The 23,832-nt window shown below is 40.3% G+C and overlaps 1 protein-coding gene across 2 annotated transcripts in view; it reads right to left on the bottom strand.

The window, feature by feature from the left end:
• Nucleotides 1-23,832, bottom strand: part of Hsd17b12 (hydroxysteroid 17-beta dehydrogenase 12) — a 135,577-nt gene that overhangs the window by 73,214 nt on the left and 38,531 nt on the right. For both annotated transcript variants that reach the window (XM_052723843.1, XM_052723842.1), the window contains exons 2-3: nucleotides 9,254-9,300; nucleotides 6,590-6,665 (exon numbers count right to left, since the gene is read on the bottom strand). In XM_052723843.1, the coding sequence (XP_052579803.1) occupies nucleotides 6,590-6,665; nucleotides 9,254-9,300 (123 nt within the window). The remainder of the gene's footprint in view (nucleotides 1-6,589; nucleotides 6,666-9,253; nucleotides 9,301-23,832) is intronic.

The following is a 23,832-nucleotide window of genomic DNA, read 5'->3' on the forward strand; positions in this document are numbered from 1 at the left end:
CTCAGCACTAAGGAGAGGGGTAGAGAGGAAAAGTCTGGTCTCATGGCTACTTTGATGAACAGACTGTGGTAACTATATGCATCAAGACTAGTCCTAAAAAGACAGGGGTGTGTGTCTGCCTGGTCCTTCTAAAGCATGCACTATCGGGTAAAATATTTAGTACATAAGAAATCCAACTACCCAGTTACCATTCTGCAGGCACTGTAGACAACAGTCCAGAGTGAGTCCAGCCTTCAACAACCTCCTGCCATGGCATCAGAGCTGTGAAAGAAGCTATCTTCCCATACTAGACCATCAATCCACCTCACTGAGTGACTGCAACAGCACATGAGGAACAAAAGAATTATCCACCTCAGTGCTGGTGAAATTCCTAAACAGTAGAGCTAATAAGCATCTGAACAGTGGTTGCTTTACCACAGTCAAATTCAAGGTGGTTTGTTAAGCAGTGATACTGTTAGAATTCTGTCCTCACTCCAGCTACGTGACCGTACATGTGCAGTTCAGGAGTTAAGCAAAAGGTCTTGCGTCTTACAGCATCAGTGTGCGCTGGCCACTGGTGTAGCTCCCTACCGGGAGACCTTAAAAAAGCTGGACACAGATCCCACCCTCTCTCGCGCTGCCCTCCCCCCCCATCTCTCTCTCAGCCCTCCACATGTGCTCCTTCCCAGGCCTGGTTCTCTTTCCCCGCCCCCCTCTTCTTCCTAATAAAGCTCCTGTAACTAGGTAGTCGTGACTTTTCCACAAGGTAACCAGCGCCACCACCAGCGCCATTTATCATCCTTTCAGATATTGAGACACAAACTAATAAACAAAGTGTGTGGGTTTAAAGGAGAACAGAACACATACAAAATGTAACGTATTCACTGGCTTGGTTTGCAAAACCAATGAAATCAATAGTCAAATATGATATAACATATCTCTATTGAGTTAGTTTACTTTAAATGGCAAAATATTTATTTGTATTGGTTAGTAGGAATCTATCTTCCTTCTTATGAGGACATAATTAACTAGTGTAGCTGGAGTTTTCTCCAGTCCTGCCTGGCCTGTGGTCAAGACAAATCTCTCACCCACCAGTCCTGCAGCTGCTCAGACCCAAATAAACACACACAGGCTAATACTACTTAAAACTGCTTGGCCATTAGCTCAAGCCTACCACTGACTAGCTCTTACACTTTAACTCAGCCCATTTCTGTTAAACTGTATGTTGCCACATGTTCTGTGGCTTTACCTGTGTGCCTGTTACATGCTGCTCACTGGACGGCAGGCTGGTGTCTCCTGACTCAGCCTTCCACTTCCCAGAATTCTCCTCTCTGCTTATCCTGCATATACTATACTTCCTGCCTGGCTACTGGCCAATCAGCATTTTATTTATCAATCAATCAGAGCAACACATTCACAGCATACAGAAAGACATCCCCAGCAAACTAGAACAAATTTATAACCAGAATCATACCAGAAATGTCCATTTAATGTCAAATCTCAATCTGGCATGACAAACCTACTAGTAAAGAAAAGGAATTTCATTCCCATATATGAATCCAACACTGAGAGACTTAAGAAAAAGTCAGTCTTGGAGGTAGCACAGAATGCCACTTTCTGGAAAGCCACAGAACTGACATATTAGGACACTTAAGAAAGGAGGTACCTCCACACCCATAAGTACAACATACAAAACGAGTGGGGACAAAGACGGATGGATCTGATTCCTAGCCTCGAACTGTTTACTTCTGGCACTGTAGAGGTGATTTAAGAAATACAACTCTAGGGCATATGTGTTTCCTCTCTCATCTTAACACCATGGGCTTCTAGTTCCACTAAACGTAAAACACAAAGGGCTTTGTGTGCCTCTTGTTGCCCTTGTGCAAAGGAAACAGGCTAACTGTACTGGACATCAGTTAACTGTGCTGTGACAGCATTCAAAGTGATGGGCTGTGCTGAGAGATGACGGCAGTGCAGGCAAGGCTGTCAAGACCAACGACCCGAGTCTGACCTCCAGGATGCTCAGGGTAGGAGAGCACCGACTCCCACAAGTTAGCCTCTGACTTCCTCACATGCGCCCACCAAATTAATTAATTAACTAATGAACTCCTTCCCATAGTTATAATTTGGAGCCATCAAGACAGCTTGGCAAATAGAGGTGTGTGCCACCACGTCTGATGACAGAAGCCCACATAGAGGTGGGTGAGAACTGACTCCATACACTTACCATGGCACATATGAACACACACACACACACACACACACACACACACACACACACACACACACACACACACAAAATAGTAAATGGTTTTTAAAAATTGTAAAACAAACTTATTTTGTCAAAGCTACATCTTAGTTGTATTGATTTAAACACAAATAAGGACTGAAAAGTGAAATGGACATTCTGCCTTAATCTTATTCTTCTATTGACTGGAAACCAGGGAAATTTTCATTTGTAAAAGAGTTGCATTGGAGAGATGAAGTCTTGGAATCAGAGCCATCATAAAGCTTTAACCAGGAGATAAATTACAAAACAAAAACAAAATTGCCTTTGTTTGTGTTTCATCAAAGCTGATTAAAGTGCATCCAATCAGAAGAACTGACTGCCACAGAATCACCTGAGCTGTAAATGCCACCAGCTTTGACAACTATGAGCTCAGGCTGCTCTTCACTGGTCTCCGTGTCGTGCTTCATTGTAAACAAAAAATCTAGCTCCACCTTCAAAAATTGGCTAGGACTTTTTTCTTTGAGACATAAAAACTGGCAAAAATGGTTAACAAATAAATAATCCTAGTTCACAATAATAAGTATATTACATGGTCATAGCTCTGAGACAGGTTCCTTTACAAAGACCTGGAACTTACCCTTTCCTGGAGATACCTGCAGTCCTGTCCAACTTTAGAAGCCTGAAAAACTGCCTTCACATCCACAAAGAACTGCTTCTCAAGGCATAAACACCAAGTCTGCATGGTGATGGCGGACAGATGGTGAGAAGCAAGCAGGGCCTCCTTCTCTTTGGTTGGCACGTCTCCTTCTCTCAGTCACAGTGGAACGGGAGGGATGAGTTTCGCTCACTTACTGAGGGTATGTGCCTTGTTAAACCAGCCTGAGTGACTGACAGAGAATCAGCAACAGGAGTGGGCTCCTGAGAACACCACCAAAGGATGTGTACATTGGTCCAGCTGTGTCCTTGGAACATAGAGCAGAGCTCCTTCTCAGTGGGAAACACCCACAATGCAACAAGGCACAGGGAAGGCAGAACTACTGAAAAAATACCTTAGGGGACAAAGCACTGCCATATTGGAGCTGGGTAGAGAGGAGGTGCACAAATTCTGTGGCATACTACAGCTTCTTCCTGGTGCACTGTAACACAGGAGGAAATGACAAGGTGAGCCTTGTTAAGATGAGTAAAATTTGCTACTTTGTATTGGTAGAAAGAGAAATATGTGTGAAAATGGTTTTTATGTTAAACTAAAAAAATCAGAATGGGCCAATTTTCTTTATATGACTCATTACCAGAGAACTAGGATTCGATGGCTTTATATACGGAAGGGGCTCAGTTAACCCTGTGGGCTGACTGAAACATGGGTGCTATGAGAGACTGCATTTAGTAGCATTAGGTAGAGGCATGGACCAGAAGCCTTAAGAAAATCAGAATGATGAAGTCGACTTATCATGTGTACCTTGTGCATTTATAATCCTGCTATCATTATGTCCGCAGAAGGGCCAGAGGATGCTTCTATCACCAAGGCTTCACTGTCATTTACTGGAGTGCTAGTACAGGGCATCAGGTATCCTGCCAATCACAAAACTCACCATACAAAATAAGTTTCCTGTTGTTCCCTTACTAGCCCTTTGTACAAAGTGCAGCTACTTAGTTATCTGCCTGCTTTTTATTTATTTAGATTTGTTTTTTTTAATCATTTGTTGTCACCGTCTCTTTCACTAGAATATAGGTTACAGGAGAGCAAGGACTGCATCCTATTTGTTCATCATAGTATTTCAAATGCTTAGCATAGTACCATATACACAGGCATTCAATAAAGAGGTATTCAAAGTACCACCAAAGACACAGTTGTCCTTGTCAATATGAGATCCTGAACACACTCAGGAAAACACCATCCTCCCAAAAAGAAGATTTATATGTCGATTAAACCTTGTCATAGGAGTAGGAATGTAGCTCCTTTGGTAGAGTATTTGCCTAGTATGCACTAAGGCTTGGGTTCAATTCCTAGAACCACTTTAACTGAGTGTGGTAGTGAACAGCAATCCTAGCACTCAGGAGATGGTGACAGGAGGATCTGTCTCAAGTATATGGAGTACTGGGCCAGTTTGAAATATATGAAGCTGCATCTCAAAAACTTACCCTTATTTATAAATTACCTGTAATATAAGTATATGTATTTCATCAGCTTAGGACACGGTCTGCTGCTATAACTTCTATTTAAATGTGTATTTTGATCAGAAAATAAAAACAAAAACAAAATATTCCTTTTAATAAAGGCCAATTCAATGACTTTATTTTCTTCTATGAAAATATTTGAACAAGATGAAATTTCACCCAATATTCATGTTACCTTAAATTGTAAATTAACCAGATTCTCAAATATCATCAACTTGTATCTCTAGACCCACTCAACAAACTCTACATAAGTTGGCACACCTCTTAAGAATGCCCGAAGGTATCTTTGCTTACTAGCAAGGAAACTGTGAATTCACTCCTACCAACATTTCAAGATTCAACATTATATTTAATCAAGCTTCCATTTTCTAGTTATGAACCTCTATTCGTAGCAGCTAGCAATTGCTTTCATTAAGACTGAATTTCTATTCCCACCACTCTTAGAGCATTCCCACCACTCTAAGAGCTATTAACGCTAAGCATTCAAGAATGAGACAGGACCTAGACCCAAGTACTAAGTTACATTCCTCCCTCAGGATCACTGGTGTCATGTCTTAATTCAAATTCACACTTCAGCAAAAATTGCAAATCAGTCCATGTCTTGATCCTTCAGAATTGCATTTATATAGCTGAAATCTTAAACATGAAAATGCCAAAAATCTACTGAATTCTACACATTAAGTGTTCAGTTTGTAAAGATTTGTGCTTACAGAAAGGTTCAAAATGATTTATTTTTTTGGAATTCCACATGCTTAATATTAGGAACCTCCAACTAAAGTTGGCTTTGGAGCTGGGGTGTAACTAGTGAAAGTACTTAGCCTTTGTGTGGCCCTGTGTTCCATCCACAGCCCCAAAACCAAATCAGACTTGTTTTCTTACCTACAGACAAGTCTAATGTACAATCTGCTCGGGGAGACTAGCTAGAGCAGGAGAAAAGTAACAAAAGCATGACCCTCACAGAGATGTGGGAAAAGGTGAGGAGGAGCCAACAAAGCACCATGGAATGCTGAAAGTGGGTGATGGGTGTTAATAATCCTCTCATCTGAATGGAGCACTCTGTTAGCTGGTTTCTTAGAAGCTGGTAAAGCATGGAATCACAGACATAAGCAGACATTGTAACCAACTACAGATGTAACTCATTCACCACTCCTCTTCGGAGGCCCAGACTTTGTTTTGAGACTGGATCTTACACTTCCTTGCCCAAAGCCATTTCTAGCACATATGACACAACCAGAAACCAAATTTCTTCTTACTTCTTACAAGTTTTTGAGTATTTTGTACTTAATCTTAGTCATGCCAACTACAAAGGAATTTCTGTGAGAACTTAGTTTTCAGAGCTAGCAACATAGTTTTTAAATACATAACCCTCCTTTTTATAATAATACCTCATCATTACAGAATATGAACTCAGCATAAGTTCAGATACAAACACAACTCATTGTTAGCCAGCAAGAGTGAACCAATATGACTGAACCAAGTATAAACATACAAGCATCACACAGCACATCTATAAGTGTGAGGTCTATAGATAGTTAGCACACTGCTTTACCAAGGAAATGAACAGCACTGGTTACATATCTGCTTAGTTTAGTAAAATCAGCTGAGAGACCATTTGCATGTCAGAATTCAGGTACAGACTGAGTATAGCTAACTAACATGAAAGATTAAATGAAGCAGCTTCCCTGTCACATATGCTGGTTCCTGTCCCAGTGGATCTCAAGCATATGCATCTGGTGTTTAGAAACACTGAAGTTCAAAATATTCCAGGACGTTTTTAAAATAAGTAATTTATTTTAGTAGTACATGATAAAATACTCACAATTTAACTCTAATTTCAACTAAATGTGTCATTAAAAGACATCTTAATTAAATCACAATAGTTCTAAAATAATTTCATTAAGTTTCTGGAAGAGTAATAAAAATTTCTAAGTTAAAAAAAATCATAATCTTAGCATTCAGGATATGGACATAGAAGGATCCCACATTCAAAGCCGACATGCTATGTAACAAGTTCAAGGCTAAACAATGAGACTATCTCAATTGTTTTTATTTTATATTAGAAATTTCAGCCATGCCATTAACAATATGGAAGGCAGTTGCGCATTTACTTACACTAAAGGAATGTGCCACTGGGCACCCACTTGAAACACTCCTTAGACTGGCTGTACTAGTTGGGCGATCTGGGTTTAAAATGTGAAAACTTACTGATTGCGCTGGAGACCTGGTTCAGTTTATCCTGGGACCTGCTGATTAGGACAATCTTCATTCCACGCTTTGCTAACTGAAAACAATAAAAGAGATCTGAATTACATCTGTGAAGTGTATGCTGAAACAGAAATTAGATGTATTCCCATTTAAGAAAACCTCACCAGGTGGTCAGTAAAACTGAAAAAAACAAGCATCAGGAGCTGGTGATCCAAATGAACCCTGATTCCCCAGAACCTTCCGTTTCTAACCAAGCACTGAAAACTCAAACCATCTGGAAGGATGGTGATTCCCACTTTTTATTTTAGGCCTAAATACATGGCGTGGACTTTTTTTTACATTGTTACATGTTTACAACTTCTGCAATTTCAAATTTAGGATTTAAAATGTTGTCATAGGCTAGACACATAAAACAAATATCAGTGGGCCAAAAGAGAAAACTACAGCTAAAATGTTAGCAGTTCCCATAAATACAATCAATCTTAAAATGTGTATTGAGGACTTGGTGGTTAATCTTTACTGCTGACTGCATTTATAATCGCCATGGAAGCATACTTCCCGGTGTGTCTACGGGAATGGCTCTGGAAAAGTTTAACTAAGGAGAGAAGACCCACGTGAAATGTGGGCACTTCCATCCCATGGGCTGGGGTTTGGGATTATTGTTAAAAAGATGAGCACAAGTATCGCTAATTCTTTTTTTTTTTTTTTTTTTGATTTTTCGAGACAGGGTTTCTCTGTGTAGCTTTGCGCCTTTCCTGGATCTCGCTCTGTAGACCAGGCTGGCCTCGAACTCACAAAGATCCGCCTGGCTCTGCCTCCCGAGTGCTGGGATTAAAGGCGTGCGCCACCACCGCCCGGCCTATCGCTAATTCTTGACTAAAGCTGTAATAGACAATAGAGGTATAAGACAATCGCTGCCTGGAGGTCTTGAGGCCATGACTTCTCCACCTTGAACTGGAAGCCAAACTGAACCTTCCTTAGGTTGCCCTTGTCAGGTATTTTGTCAAAGGAATAAGTAACACAGGCATTAAAATTAAAGGGCAACCAAAGTAAAGTACATTAACTATTGTTAATGAATAAATCAATACTGAATTTCTTGAAGAGAATCTTCTACGTACATATGTACACAATACTATGTAATGTTGCACAGAGTGAAAAACATTCACAGCGATGTATTCCTGTCATAGGGACACATAAATACAGAGGTAGAGAAAGAACACTAGAGCGCATAAAACTTTGTACTGAACTACCAGACAATTTACAAATGAGCAACACTCTGGGAGATGTGAAGTGTAAGTGATTCAGTACACTAACTCCCAGTTATAAATCCTAAGGTCAGCTTTTATTAAGTAACAAGTAATATTGCAAATGAGGCTGTGGAAGATCATTTTTTATAAAAATAACAAGGCCTGGTAATTTGCTAAATTAATCTGTTATAAAACCAGTAAAGAATCCATTAGCCCGTATTGATACTTGAAGAAAAAAGAGACACACATTAACAAAGGAGGAGGGGCAGGAAAAGCTCTTGTTTACAGAAAAACACCAACCAGGCATGGTGGGTCACGGCTGTTAATTCTAGAAAGAGGACTGCCATGAGCTTGAGGTCAGCCTGAGCTACATACATAATGTGTTCTAGACTAGCTTAGGCTACAGAGGAAGAGATATATTAGAAAATCACTAAACTGTTACAGTAAACTAATTCAGGCAAAAATCAACAGGTGTGAAAAACACTGAACTAAAAATCAGCTAGAAAATAGGGTATATAGTCCCAAAGTATCACATCATATATTCCCTATTATTTTTATAATGAAGAACTGTGGTAAATAACATCTTAATGAATTATTTGCCTTAACACCATCAATAATGGAGCATATCGGTGTGTTGTGTCTCTTGATAGGATGAGGTCAGAAGAATTAATATCACTTTTATTACCATTTTTGTTAAATATGTTTACCCTGAATCTGATCATGAGGAGACAAATTCAATTTTGTCTGCAAAACAACGAGCTTGCATTTCTCCAAGTGTCACTTTTATAAGGAGCTGAGGGAGTACATCTCAGTAGTAGAGCCCCTCCCTAGCACGATGACTGGGGCCAGCAAGATGGCTCAGTGAGTAAAAGTACTTTTGCCACCAAGCCTGATGACTTGAATTTGATTCCAGGACCCATATGCTGGAATGAAAGAAATGGCTCCTCCTACAAGTTGTCCTCTGACTTTCACAAGCATATTGTGGTGTGCACGCAGCTACAAACACATAGACAAATAAGTAAATGTGGGCTAGAGGGATGGCTCAGCAATTAAGAGTGCACTGCTCTTGCAGAGGACACAAATTCACTTCGCAGCATGTATGTCAGGCTTCTCACAGCTGCCTGTAACTCTAGCTCCAGGAGATTCAATGCCCTCTTCTGCCTTCCTGTGTGGTAGAAACACACACACACATTAAAATCTTTAAAAACATGTACCCAAAAGGCAAAGGATCTCTGTGAGTTTGAGGCTAGCCTGGCCCACATAGAGAGTTCCAGGCCAGCCAGGGCTACATAGTGAGATACTATCTAAAAATAAATAAATAAAACAAAATAAATGTAATAAAATTTTAATCAAGGCTACTATTTAAGAGATTATTCTATTTTTTTCTTATTTTTAACAGACTCTGAAAATCACCTACCTCTTCTGCATACGATTTTCCAATTCCATCAGTGCCACCTGTAACAACTAAGAAAAGAGAAGAATAGTTTAGTTTAAGAATTACAGCAAGGAAGTGGTCCAGCTAGAAATCACCATGCCCAAGAACACTAGTACAATATTTGATGTGAAAGAGCAATATCCAGGGCTAGCTGTGAAGCTTAGTGGTAGAGCACAGGACTTCCCATGCACGAGGCCCTAGTTTCAATTCCTATTGTGGGATATTTGATTGCACTGTGACACTACAAGACTATTAATAAAGTTAACCTTGAACCAGGTAGAAGAGTCCATGACTAGCTGGCGAGAATTAGCCACAGAGAATCTGGAGGACCCAGGTTGTGATACAACAGAGGCACAGGTAAGCTAGCGAGGGGCTTAGAAAGATTCACTGGTCTTTTCGATCTGGGAAGGGGTAGAGAGTGTGTCAGTTGGTTATTTCTCTGCCACTTTCTTGATCTTTCAGGTTTTTTATCCCTCTATCTGACTCCCGAGTTTTTATTAATAATAGAACAACTTAGATAAACACTTCAAATGCCTAGTGAAATAAATACATAAATAAGCAACACCAGTACTCAAATTTAGAATTAACTGCCCATCACATCTCAAACTGAAAAGACTGAAATATCAAGTGTTGGTGAAGATATAAAGAAACGGAAGCTTTCATACCTTACCAGTAGTACCAGACTAACACAATAATTTTGGAAAAACTATTCATCAGTATGTTCAGAACTAAAGATATGTTTGCCTTATGAGCCAGCAATCCTCAAGAGAAGAGTGCTGGAGGTCTACCAAAAAGATGTTTGTGGGAGCTTTACTAGTGTTTGTGCTATATGCCAGTAAAACCTAAATATTAATCTACAGAAGAATGAGTAAGTAAACAGAAGTATAATGTATAAGTACAATGTATAATTAACAGCAGTAAAATGAACTGTGATACATACAACGCATGAATACAACATTACACTAAGTGAAAAACATGGAAGATATTCTTTTCCTAGTGCAACTCAAAGAAATGTACATTTATGAAGTGCCTGCTCAGCCACCATCTTTCCAGAAGTTTTAAAATCTTTTTAGATTAAAAAGTAAACCAGGGAGCAAACCTTCACCTATGGCTCAGCAAACCAATGATCAACTTCATATTTTATTTAAAACAATTTTATCTGTGTGTGTGCATGTATGCATGAGTGGGAGTGTGTGTGAGAGAGACACTGTGCATGGAGTGCACATGGTGTCACAGTACATGTGTGGAGGTCAGAAGACAACTTTTAGAAATCAGCTCTCTCTTTCCACCATGGGTTCTCAAGGTTGAACTGAAGTTTGTCAGGCTTAGGAAAGTGGGAAGGCCAATGCTTTCACCCACTGAGATCAGATTTCAAAGTTAGTCCAAAAAAAAAACATGTTAATTCATGTCAAAAAAATAAATATAGGGCTGGAGAGATGGCTCAGTGGTTAAGAGCACTGACTGTTCTTCCAAAGGTCCTGAGTTCAATTCCCAGCAACCACATGGTGGTGGCTCACAACCGCCTGTAATGTGATCTGGTGCCCTCTTCTGGCCTGCAAGGACCCATGCAGACAGAACACTGAATGTATTAATAAATGAATAAATCTTAAAAAAAAATTTCATTAAAAAAAATATATAAAAAAGCAAAATTAGTCATCAAATTTCTACAATGGTCTCTGTCTCTTCCTCTCTCTTCCTTCCTTCTCCCCCAACTCAATTTATTGTTGAACACCATGCATAACAGGTTTCTGATTTCTTAGTCTGTCATTTGCTGACTGCATTCCCCTGATACAACATAACATGTTCTTCTGTTCTTTGGTACATAGTTGGATATAGATACTTGATCGTGTTCAGGTTTAGTGTGTGTGTGTGTGTGTGTGTGTGTGTGTGTGTGTGTGTGTGTGTGTCCGTGCACACGCACGTGCTCCATTACTTCCTATTAGGCTGCAAAAGTGACACCTGAGTCCATAATTCGCCCTCATCTACCAGCCTGAATATCTCCATGGAATATCTCCACAGAACACCCTTCCTTCCCTAATTGGTTGCTATAACATAGAACTTGGATGTAAGTTAAAAAAAAAAAAAAAAAAAAAAAACCACATACTTAACTTCTTCTATTAGTTCTCAAAAGTTCTCAAAAGTGGCTGCCTGGTAATTTGCAGGGTAATCCCTGTTTTTATTGTTATAGCTTTGTTTGTAAACAACATTCATACATGGGTTCTACAACAATGTTTAAAACTATCTATATGAAATGACCAGCATGTGAAAGTCTCACCTCTTATCTCTGGAGACCAGGCGTCCAGATTTCATCCTGCACTCTCTCTTGACACACCAGGTCACAAGTCAAAGGCAAGCAAATGTTAGCTATTTTCAACTCTCCCTTTTTTCTTCTCTTTCAGACTCATCTGTTCTCTTCAAGATCTGAGACCCTCATTTGTACTCTGTTCATTTCAAAGCCTTCTTCAGGCTCTATCAACTGCACTGTCCCAGAACATTTAAGGCAAAAGAACCCTTTCTCGTCCCTCTGATGCCTACACGTACTTTGCAAGGCTGTATGTCCTATAGCACTTTAGCACTCTCAATCTGAATTGTGCTGCTGTATTTTCCTGTATGTTTTTATTGTGCATGCACAGTGGGAAGTCTTCAGGTCATTGGCAATAGTAGGACTGCAGCCGCTTCCTTTTCCTCTGTTTGCAACTGGGCCATGAATGACATGAGAGGTTTGCTATGCTACATGTCCTGCTATGATGTGCTGCTCTCCCTCCAGAGCCCTAAAAGCAGTCAGACCACCCAGTCATGGCCAAGAACCCTCAAAACTGTGAACCAAAATAAACCTTTCCTCGGCTAAGATTTTATTTCTGTAGGTGTATGCGTGTATGCCTGGTTCTCTGCATGTGCACCATGTGCAGATGCCAACAGAGGCCTGAAGAGGGTGTCAGATTCCCTAAAACTGGATAATTGTGAACCGCCCATTACGGGTGCTGGGAACCAAACCCTGGTACTGTGCAAAAGCATCAAGTGCTCTTAACCAATGAGCTATATCTCCACCCACCTTCCCTCTTTATAAGCTGATCATTATCAGGTATTTTGTTCTAGTAACAGAAAGCTGATTAATACAGTCAACTCCTCCCTCCCAAAAGAGTTATCCATTCAATCCCCTTGTCAAGTCTTACCTGCTGTCAATTCATGACCTACTATCTTCCAATAACTGCCCTCATCCAAAGACAGCCACTTTCTGTTCTGAACAATACATGTCTAAAATACTCAGGCATAAAAGTTGGGCTCCTTGCCTCCAGCATCTGAAGGACCAAGGCTTCCAATAGTCGCATCTATGACTCTGCTAAGCCTACAGCCGTTTCACTTCTCTCTCAGTTCAATTCTGTTTCCTTCACTTTCCTTACAACTGCCAACCCTGACAGCATTCTCAGTACACCCCGCACCACACACACATACACAAGTCAACATTTAAATCTGCTTCACCAGGAACTGGCCTCTGGCAGAGGTGAACTACTGACAGCATGCAAGGGCTGATTTTACTTACATCTGCATAATACAAGCAGTGGGGAAAACAGTTTTGAGAGGCTTACACTAAAACGGCACTACCTTACACCATTTCTCTGTGCCCTATTCCTCCACCTCCGGAAGCAACCGCTGCCACATTTTTCCTTCTGTTTGTATCAACATTCTAGACCCTTTCTGCCATCTCCTGACCAACTGTTTTTAGTAGTAGACTTATGGCTGATGAGAACTTCCCCACCCTTCTCATTCCCCATCCTCTCAATTAAGTTATATTGCAATGTTCTGTCAATAATTGGCATTTATGTTACTGGAACACTACAAATACATCCCTATAGTAACCAGAATTTGATACAAAGCTGGGGGTGTAGCTCAGTGGTAAAACACTAAGCTAACACATGAGACCTTGGGTTCAAGCCCCTGCACTATACAAAGAAAAGCTGGGGTAAAAGAGGGATAGTAGTATCTCTCACAAGTTGAAGGCTTGGTCCTCAACAAGACTACCTTCACTTTAGACAGACACCAATTTCAGAGGTCTCTGGCTAGCTTAATCAACTGACTATAATTTGGGGGATTTCCATAACCACCTCAAGTTGGATAATTCAAAATCTGTAGAACTCGGGCTACCTTCTAATTCACTTTATTGCAGAGGATACAAGTCAGTACCAACTGAAGGGCAGGCTGGGTAAGTAAGGTCTGAGATGGGCTCCCATGCAGTTTTCACCCCATCCCAGGGAAATAAATCAGAGCAAGGACATAGTCTTCCCAGTACATGCATGGCTTTCCCAACCAGGCTTTCCCACTCAAGTTCAGGTTTCATTATAAACAGACAGGAGGGACCCCAGTCCTTAACTCTCCTCCAGCAATCAGCGGTCTGCAGGTTGAGCCATTACCACTGTGCTCAAATCTTCAACCTCTAAGCACAGTCTTTCTAGCATGAATAGTTCATTAGCCCCAATTACCAAAGGCCCACCTAGAATAACAAAAATGTAAGGATATGCGGGCTTCCACACGCCATCCCCCAACTAAGGACAAAAGTTAGTCAAGGTCTTTGTTACACTATCATTATGGTTAAATATTCACAACTGAGCCAAACACTAGACTGTAATTACATTGCACTTCCCAGTCAACTTTCTATCTTTCCTGGACACAGTTGTCCCTCCCCCTTTATGTGGTCTTTTTAAATCCTCCTCCACCCCTAACAGCCTCCTCACTTTTGCTGTTGCTTGCTTCTTTAAGACAGGGTCTCATGTAGCCCCGACTGGCCTCACACTTGCTATGCAGGAGGATCTTCTGCTCCTCATGCCTATGCTTCCCTAGTGCTGAGGTCACAGGTAGATACAGCTCTGCTTTAACAACCTCCTGATAAAATTCTCCACACAATCGACCCCATTCCAGACCTTAGGAATGACCTTCCCAAAGCACTCCAGCTCTCCTCCTACTGCATGCACTCTGGACTACTTATTCTCTTAACCTGTTACACCAGAAATGGAGACACCCACCTTATTGGAATTATCTTGCCTTCCTCCTGTATTGAAGCTCATGTTTTCTAGATCACAGTTCCCTGCCTCGGTATAATAGTACACTTGGCAGTATCTTCTCAAGGAAAAAAATGCATAAAGACACTTTAATAAACAGGTTTTAAAATACATTTTTAATTTTTCAGATACCTTTCCATACACAGTTGTTGTTGTTTGTTTTGGGGTGTTTTTTTTTTTTTTCCTTTTATGGTTTTTTTGAGACAAGGTTTCTTTATGTAGCCTTGGCTGTCCTGGAACTCATTCTGTAGACCAGGCTGACCTCGAACTCACAGAGATCCACCTACCTCTGCCTCCCAAGTGCTGGGATTAAAGATAAGCACCACTGTCGCCCGACTTAGATGTACAGTTTTTAAAAAGTGAAGGTAGTCAGTTACCGCTATCCCTAGTTCCATTCTCATGTTAACACCCTACAAGACTATGGTACACTTGTCACAATTCACAAACAACAACGCACCATCTACAGTCCAACCTTTAGGCAGACCTCCTTACTTCTCTCTGAATGTCTCTTCTCTGTCTTAATATACCATCCAGGGTAATATTACACTTCCTTATCATGTTCCTTATGTCACAATGAAAATCAATGGTTTGACTTGGCATTATCTGTTAATTAAAAATTGTGTTGTATATGTGTGTGTGCGTGCACGCATATGTGTGTATGTGTGACAAAGAAACTGGAAGTAGAGTGTTGTGAGATATTTTGATGGTACACCGACACTCCCAAGACTGCCAATAAATTTAAACCTTGAATCAGAGGGTGGAGTCAACATTCAACTGGCCAGAACTAACCATAGAGTTGTTGGCCAACCCAGATTAGGATAGAGACACAGGAAGAAATAGGGAGGGGCTTAGAAAGATTCGAGGGACTTTTTGATCTTGAAGTGTGAAGAGGCAGGGTCAGCTGACTGTTCCTCCGCTGCACTCTGGATCTATCAGGTTTTTACCCTAGTATCTGACTCTGAAGTTTTATTTAATAATAGAACAATATAAGTAAGTAATTGGTTCAGTGGAAAACCTCTGTTAGACACCTCAGCTTTACAATAACCAGTGTTACATACAATGGCCAGACAACTGGGGGTTAAATTATCATTTTTCTCACCGGAAAAAGTGATAGCTCTTTTTGTTTTCCAGGATATATGCCAAGTACTATATTTTTAATAATATAAAATACAGAGAAGCAATTCTCAGTCAACCTGATGAATGTAGAAAAAACTGAAGATTGGACATGAAGAAGGATGAGAACAAATGCCCTTTTTTGCTTTAAAGCTACAACTCCTCCATAATGAGGTTGAAGTTAGTATTTTATATAAAATAACACTGATTCTCACTGTGAACATCTGACCATACTTACTGTCAGGAGAGCTAAACTCCACTGTTTACTCAGGAAGTTAACCAAAATATCATCTTAAGAGTCTGCTGGTGGCAGCTTCTACCATTAGAATTAGAGAAAGTTGTTTTTTTTTTTTTTTAATTCTTTTTACTGTTAAATTTTTCAATCATATGCAGGCATTGTCTTTCCAAAAAACAAGGCTCTTTACTATTATGCAGAAAAGTTAGCAAAACTGAGCCAGAAAGCTCCACTTTCTACTTCAGTTTCTCAGAAGGCAGTGCTTTCCAAGATTACTTAAGAGTTTCTTAAAATGAATCACTTTCTTAAATATGATGCAATAAAAAACTTAATGATCTGCTTGTTATTTATTTGTTTGATTTCTATTTTAAAAATGTATTAGTTTCCGGGCAGCGTGGCTCACGCCTTTAATCCCAGCACTCGGGAGGCAGAGTCAGGTGGATCTCTGTGAGTTCAAGGCCAGCCTGGTGTACAGAGCAAGATCCAGAACAGGCATCAAAACAACACAGAGAAATCCTGTCTCAGGAAAAAAAAAAAAAAAAAAAAAAAGCATTAGTTTCTATTAACAGATTAGTGAGAGACAGACAGAGACAGAGTGACTCGAAAACATTCAAGATCATCTCTTGATTTCTCAGTGGGACACAAAGATCTAGACAGAAGTATTTCTTGTTGTTTTTGTTTATTTCTTAAAACACACACACACACACACACACACACACACACCAAAAACTAAGCACTCAGAGCTACAATGAGATGAAAAGATGAATGTGTAGAAATACACAGGGGACCCATCTTTCACGTGTACCCCTGGGTCAGGGCCTGCTAGTTGCCTTCCTTACCAACTATGCTTCCTCCCCTTACTTCTTTGCAATGGAAAACTGTTTTTCCCCAGATATGATAACGGTGTGCACCTATAAACCCAGACTGTGGGAGGATAATTTCAGGAGGGTTGTAATTTCAGGGCCAGCCTGGGCTACATGACCGATTCTAGGCTGGACGAATCACATAGAAAATCTCCTAAATAAATAAATAAATAGTAAGTAAATAAGCAAATAAATAAATAAAAAGTAAGTAAGTAAGTAAATAAATAAATAAATAGAGTACTGACTCAGGGTCCAAAACATTATGCCCCGGGATATTTATTTATTCCAATTTCCAAAGCAGCTAGAATGGATGTGTAACTGAATTCTGGGGGGGAAAGATTTAAGTGGTATAATAAAAGCAGTTTCCCTTCCTCTAAACAATTCAAATATGATGATTAGGGCTCCAGCAGTCTCATGAACCATGAAGTTACCCTAAAGGTAAAGGCCTCAGGTTTCAAATCCCCTAATAACTATTACCATGCTTTTTAAAAAAAAAAAAAAATTTTCCTTCCTTCCTTCTCAGCTTATCATGGAGAAGAAAGCATATGTAAAATATCTACTATTTAAAGGTGAAAAATAAATGCCTATCTTATTGAAGTCACTATTATAGGCCCTAAAAAGCAAGAGTAAAATATTGTATTATGAAAGGACTTTAATATTCATGCCATTATGAAAATATCCGCTCAAGGGACCTCACTGGTGTTGTCCAGTTAGCTCTGAAAATTATCATGGTTACACCCAAGACTTGAGGAATGATACCTTTGCTACATTCTCACTCGATGCAAGCTATATACAATTAAGAATTATCGTTTTCAAATGGCTCAGTGGTTAAGACACTGGCTGTTCTTGCAAAGGACTTGGGTTCAATTCCCAGCACCTACATGGCAGCTTATAACCATCTGCAACTCCAGTTCCAGGGGATCCTTTTGACTTCTGCAAGCTCTTGCACAGAAATCGTGCACATACATACACTTAAGCACACACATACACATGCACATAAAATAATACATATTTTAAAAAGAATTATCAGTTTTAGAAACTACTTTATAATTTCATCATTTGTCAAGAAGTGACAATGTCCCCTCCTATCAACTACATAAAACCAAAACCACAAATCTATTCACTTCTTCCCACTGCCACCACCTGGAGCTCCTATCATTCATCTCTCCAGGAACTCCTAAAACAACATCACCTGATTCTTATTCCTCCCTCTTCATTCTCCACCCCTGGGCCGAAGGGATCACTCCAAACTACAAATCTGCACATCATTTTTCTGCCTAATACCTGTCAGCCAGTGTCTGTCTATGTCTCTACAGTCAAACTGCTAAGCCAGTAACTCCAAAACGAGATGATTAGTTCTGGTAGATGAATGAATGAGTGAATGAATGAACTTCCCCTACCCTCACCCTTTATCAAGTCCTTGGTAAGTTGACCTTACCTCCCACCAGCACGCTGGAATGTGTTCACTTCCTCCAAGGTAGCACTCTCCTCACAGGCATGATTCTCTTTACTCCAATCTATATGCTGCTGTGGTTTGAGTGTGTCCTTTCTATACCTGAGGTGTTAAAACTCAATGGTCAATGTGACAGCAGGCCAAGGTGGGGCCTTTAAGAAGTATTTACGCTCTGAGGCCCTACCTTTTTACACGGGACTCTTCAAAGCTTCATAAAGCATGCAGCCTTTGCTTAGCCTCCCTTGCTCTGTCCCCACCATGAAAGGAAACTGCATTCCAGGGTACAGCAAGTCACTGAACGGGAGAACACTTTCACAGCAGAAGCAAGCCTGTGGCCATCTTGATCTTGGATCTTCCAACATGCAGCACCATGAGGACTTAAGTTTCTGGCTTTCTAAATTTCTGCAGCTGTTCTGGCAGCTCAAATGGACAGAGAGGCCTACTCATAGCAGAGTTCTGCTCTCCATCCTGGAGGTTTTCATTTGAACATCTGCTCTCCTTACCCCTTCCTTTACAACTAGACTGTTAAGCTCTCACAGTCCTCTATACATCCCCTTAGAGCATTAATTACATAGGTTTCCACCGGACAGGTTCTGTCTGGTCTCCACAGTCTAACTGCTAGGACAGTGACTGGTTTGAAAAAAAAGAAAAAAAGCAACAGAAAGAGAGCTCAGTGGTTAAGAACACTTGTGGTTCTTTCAGATAACCTGAGTTTGGTGATTTATAAACCATCTGTAATCCCACTTCCAAGGAACCCAAGACCCTTTTCTGACATGCATGCAGGCAAAACAAACACTCATACACGTAAATATTTTTTAAAGTTATTTTAATGAGAGGATTCATGAGGCTTTGTTGCAGAACGGATGAGTGAATGACTAAGATTCTGAATAAAAAGTTGGCCTCTTGTGACAAGACTTACCGCTTTATCCACTTCTTATTTGGAAATAACACTTCAGCTCCTCTCAATATCACACAAGAATCAATAATCTTAAAATGAGATTTTTTAAAAAAATGTTATTGTGAGATGCTTAACTTGTATATAAAGAACGTGTTACATACATACTTTCAAAGGAATCTATGGATCTCCTTGAAAAGACCTGGTTTTCACTTGGCTCTAAGGTACCAGGGCTGGTCTGCAGTGACACAGTCCAAACAGGATTAGAAGCAGGGTGGGGTGGGGTGGGGTGGGGAGAGTAGCCACTTTAGATTAGTTAAGGTGTCCAAGTTCACTGTCCTCATCCCTAATATTTGCTTCTTGGGTTAACAGTGGGTATCCTCAGATCCCATTTTGCTATGGAGTAAGGGGATATATTTAGACAGCTTTCCACAGCATACATAAAAAAGCTACCTTGTGGGTTGGGGAAATACAAAGAATGGCCATGAGTAGAATGTGGGGAGAAAGGAAAGAAGGAGCTGGGAAAAGGAGATTTTTTTTTAAAGGCTTATGTCTGTACAGATAAATATAACACCAGAACCCATATTTGCAAGCGTTTGAGAAGATGAGAACTGACAACTATAAAGAATATCCCAACTTGGCATCCAGAAGTGTTTCGCTTGTTACAGATTATATAAAATACTGGCAACTGACCAGGACTCTACTTCCAGATTTTATACAGTCAACAAAAAGTACTTTAGTTAGTGTAGGTTAAAAATATTCTACTCTTTTGTCCTCAACTTGCTAGGAACAGATATTTTTAGTAAGAGCCCAATCAACCTTATCAAAATCAAACATCAAAAATAGACTAGAGGAACACTGGGAGCAAACATGCTATTTTTAGCTCTCCCATCTCTTCCCTGCCTCTGCCCACTAAACTCTGACTGCAGAGCCCATGCATATGAGCTTAGTTATTCCAAGCAAGATCCTTTTGTGACTCCCTCCTCCCCAGCAGTACCTGAATGCAGAAAACACTCGATTGATTAAAGATTAATACTGCCACAAACCATGACAGCTGCCTTTCCCGACTGCTTGGGGCGGTGGGAGGGATAAAAAGTGACAGAAAGGTTGGATCAGTATTCCTCCTGGGGATCTATTGCATGGAAAGAAAATTGCTATTTCAATTCCCTTTTGTTGCTAAAAATAGCAGTCTCCATTGATTCAAGCAAACAGTCTCCAGGCTTAGCAGAGCTGAATTTAGAAAGCACTGAAGTCCCTCAGAGCAAATGCTAACGTAGTCTAACATATGCCAGCTCATATTTAACAAAGAACAAAGAAGAGAAGCATGTAGGGTGCAAGTTCATAAAACACCAGTAACTTCCTGCATTTTTATTAAAAAGAAATAGTGAAAGTGATACAAAATAGGAACAGGCAGTAAGAACTTTTTCTCCTAGTCATAATTAAAAATTATTTTTCAGAAAAAATTAAATTTATGAATAAACCTAGACATGTGGACATTTCCTACAACTACACTTTGGGGTCATATACACTTTTTTCCAAACACCACTGTGCTGTGGGATAATGCTTTTGTACACGGGTTTAATAAAACACTGATAGGCCAGTAGCCAGGCAGGAAGTATAGGTGGAAGAAGCAGACAAGGAGAATTCTGGGAAGAGGAAGGCTGAGTCAGGAGACGCCAGCCTGCCACCCAGGGAGTAGCATGTAATGGCACACAGGTAAAGCCACGGGACACATGACAACATATAGATTAACAAAAATGGGCTGAGTTTAAGTGTAAGAGCTAGTCAGTGGTAGGGCTGAGCTAATGGCAAAGCAGTTTTAATTAACATAAGCCTTTGTGTGTTTACTTGGGTCTGAGCACCTGCGAACCCGGAGGGACACAGGAAAACTTTCAGTTACATCACTGATCACTATAGAATGTGGATGCCCACTTTACTACAGTATGATACTAACATAAACTTCCCTGTCTCCTAAGCAGTTCTTATGGGTTTCCTACCAAGCAGCTCTCTCCCACCTTCCACTACCTCTCTGCCTGATAGATAGTATAGAGAGCTATAGCATGCCACTTAAAAAAAAAAAAAAAAAAAAAAAAACCACACACACACACACAAAAATCAAACTCAAGCCAGGCAGAGGTGACGCATGCCTTTAATCCCAGCACTTAAGAGGCAGAGGCAGGCAGATCTCTGTAAGTTCAAAGCCAACCTGGTCTCCAAAGTGAGTTCCAAGACAGCCAGGACTATTACACAGAGAAACCTTGTCTCAAAAACAAAAAACGAAACAAACTCAAAGAAGCAAACAGAAAATATCCAAGCACCCAGCACTAGTGCACCTATGTGTTCAGAACAAAGATAACAGCTGATAAGCAGGATCCCCTTACAGAGGCAAATCACCTGGTCAATTTCAAGGCAAGGTTGTTGCCTGATTTTGTCCCTAAGCTTGGTGAAGACCTTTCTAAGCAATGATTCATTTCAATTAATGCCATATCCTCTTTAAAAATGCAAACACTATGTAATATTAAAAGGTTATCAATCCTCATGCAACCATGTGATTTCATAAAGCCAAACTGCTCATAGCTTTCCTTACCCAAAATGTAAGGGTAGAGCAGAGGGGGCTACAGAGAGCAGGGATCTGAATGATTACCTTTGAGTCACAGGACTATTAAGACACCATATGGAATTAGGCTCTTATTTTAATACAAATAGTAAAACAAGTCATTAAGCTCATGAACAATAAAATCACAACAGCAAAGGTTCAAGGCCAGGTTTAAGCCCCAACTCAGTCAACATCTATTGTTTCTTTATTTGTAAAGTTAACATTGTTTGTTTCACAGAATCATGATAGAAGACTCACAACTACTGAGTAACCACCATACTAGACTAGGAAAGTATTAAACAGGGCAATGTATATCACGTGTTTACCAAAGTACCTGGACAGAGTAAGTTCTCAATAACTGTTAGCAATGAGATGCAGAATATTAGGAGAAAGAAACAAAGGAAAATTGTTATTAATATTCCTCTTTTTTCCAAAGGAAATTGCAATTAATCTTGTTTCACAGTCCCTTAAATTAGAAGTAAAACTCCAATCAATGTATCATTCACTTTATACTACTACATACTGTGGAGTCTGCATTTGGATTGCTCTCTTGGCTAGAACAGGCCTTTTAGGTAAGCTGGAGTTTTCTGAGTACCTAACGTGACAAACAGCAGCAAACACTTCACAGATGCCATCTTAACAAGTTGTTTCAGCATCCCACAAAGTGCAATTATGAGCTTCATAAACTATTAAGAAAGTTTTTTTTAAAAAAAGTTAAAAAAAAAAGAAAAAATGGGGCCTTGTGATAGTTCCTAATTCTACAGATGAAGAAACATCACTGAAGTTAAACAACTAGCCAAAAGCCATACCGTGCCAAATCTAATTGCTAGAACATGAATCTCCTATACTAGGAAATTTGCCTTATGAACCTTCACAGTTGGATTTAGCCACAGTACAGTATGCTTACATGAATGCTCCAGTGTCTTTCTCATTAATCTGATGATGCTAAATGCAGTTTTATTCTCTCTGTTCCTTAATCAGCCTCCCCTCCAGCCAAACTGCTTCATGTTTCCCAAATGGAACACAACAGGGAGTCAGCTCCATGTGTGCCTGAGTTACTCCTCAAACTGACAGAACCATTCTTCTTTATTCTCCAGTCACACCAACCACTTTTAATAACTTGAACTTCTAAGCTTTATGGACCACAACAATCATCCAATATGGCTGACTACTGGATTCTAGAATTCCAACAGGAGAGCCTAAATAATGTGTTCACATTCAAAATAGACACACAGAACCAATGTTCTCTAACTTGTAAAATCTGGCTCTTAACACTAATCATTAATCAGATCATAAAATATGCTAGAGCTGGGAAGATAGCTAGCTCATTTGGTAAAATGCTGGTCAAAAGGACCTGAGTTTGCACCCCAGCTGGGTGTGCTGTCAAACATCTGTAATCCCAGTGCTGAGGAGGCAGAGACAAGAAGATCCCCAGACCCAGAGTCTCCCGCTAAATAACTACTTCTCTAAAGACTAAATAGGCCATACTCATAGTTATTTTGCAGACCAAAGTCTGGAGTTCATACTTTCTAGCAAGAAAAGGTTCTGGGTGTGTGCTCCAGCCTGGAACACCGTCTCACCAGTTGCCTCTCTTCTTATTGTCCTTAAAGACAAATAACACCGGTCTACTTCTCTACCTAAGTCCATTTGCCTATAAATTGATAATAATGGTTGCATTGGGCAGCAAGTAAAATAGCAGCAAGATTAGAGGACAATGAACTGGAGCTCTTCCTCATAATCAACAACTTGCAAAACTCAGGATTCTTAATGATCAGAAGAATGGGATGGGACCGGAGTCCTTTCTCTGGCCTGGGAGATGTGACATCCTGAATGGATAGGAAGGTCATTAATTGACAACTATCCAAACCTTACAAGATTACTTACTACCTGGTTTAAGACTTTCTGATAAAGAACAAAGATATACCACTGCCCCCTCCCATGGGCCTGTCAATCACCTGAACAGAAAAATGGACCTCAAGAAGCTGTCGGTGGGCGGCGGGAGATGGCAAGAGAGACATCACAGTGGTTAAGAGCACTTGCTGCTCTTCTAGAGAAACCTGAGTTCAGTTCCCAACACCCACATCAGTCATCTTACAGCCACCTGTAACTCCAGCTCCAGGTGATCCAATACCATCTTCTGGGGCCAGCTGTTTGTTCTACAGAGTTTTAGAAACAGCAAAAAGACTACCTAAAATGTAGAGTATGGATAATGGTCCCTGGAACCACTGCCTATTCTCACCTTGAGCGTTCTATTCTGCAGTGGTCCTGTGGCCACCATACACTCTCACCCTGAATATTCTGCTCTGCAGTGGTCCTGTGGTCACTGTCCACTCTCCCCCTGAGTGTTCTGCT

This window comes from Peromyscus californicus, unplaced genomic scaffold (genome assembly GCF_007827085.1).
Source record: "Peromyscus californicus insignis strain IS unplaced genomic scaffold, ASM782708v3 Scaffold_7__1_contigs__length_154581171, whole genome shotgun sequence".
Taxonomy (NCBI): Eukaryota; Metazoa; Chordata; class Mammalia; order Rodentia; family Cricetidae; genus Peromyscus; species Peromyscus californicus.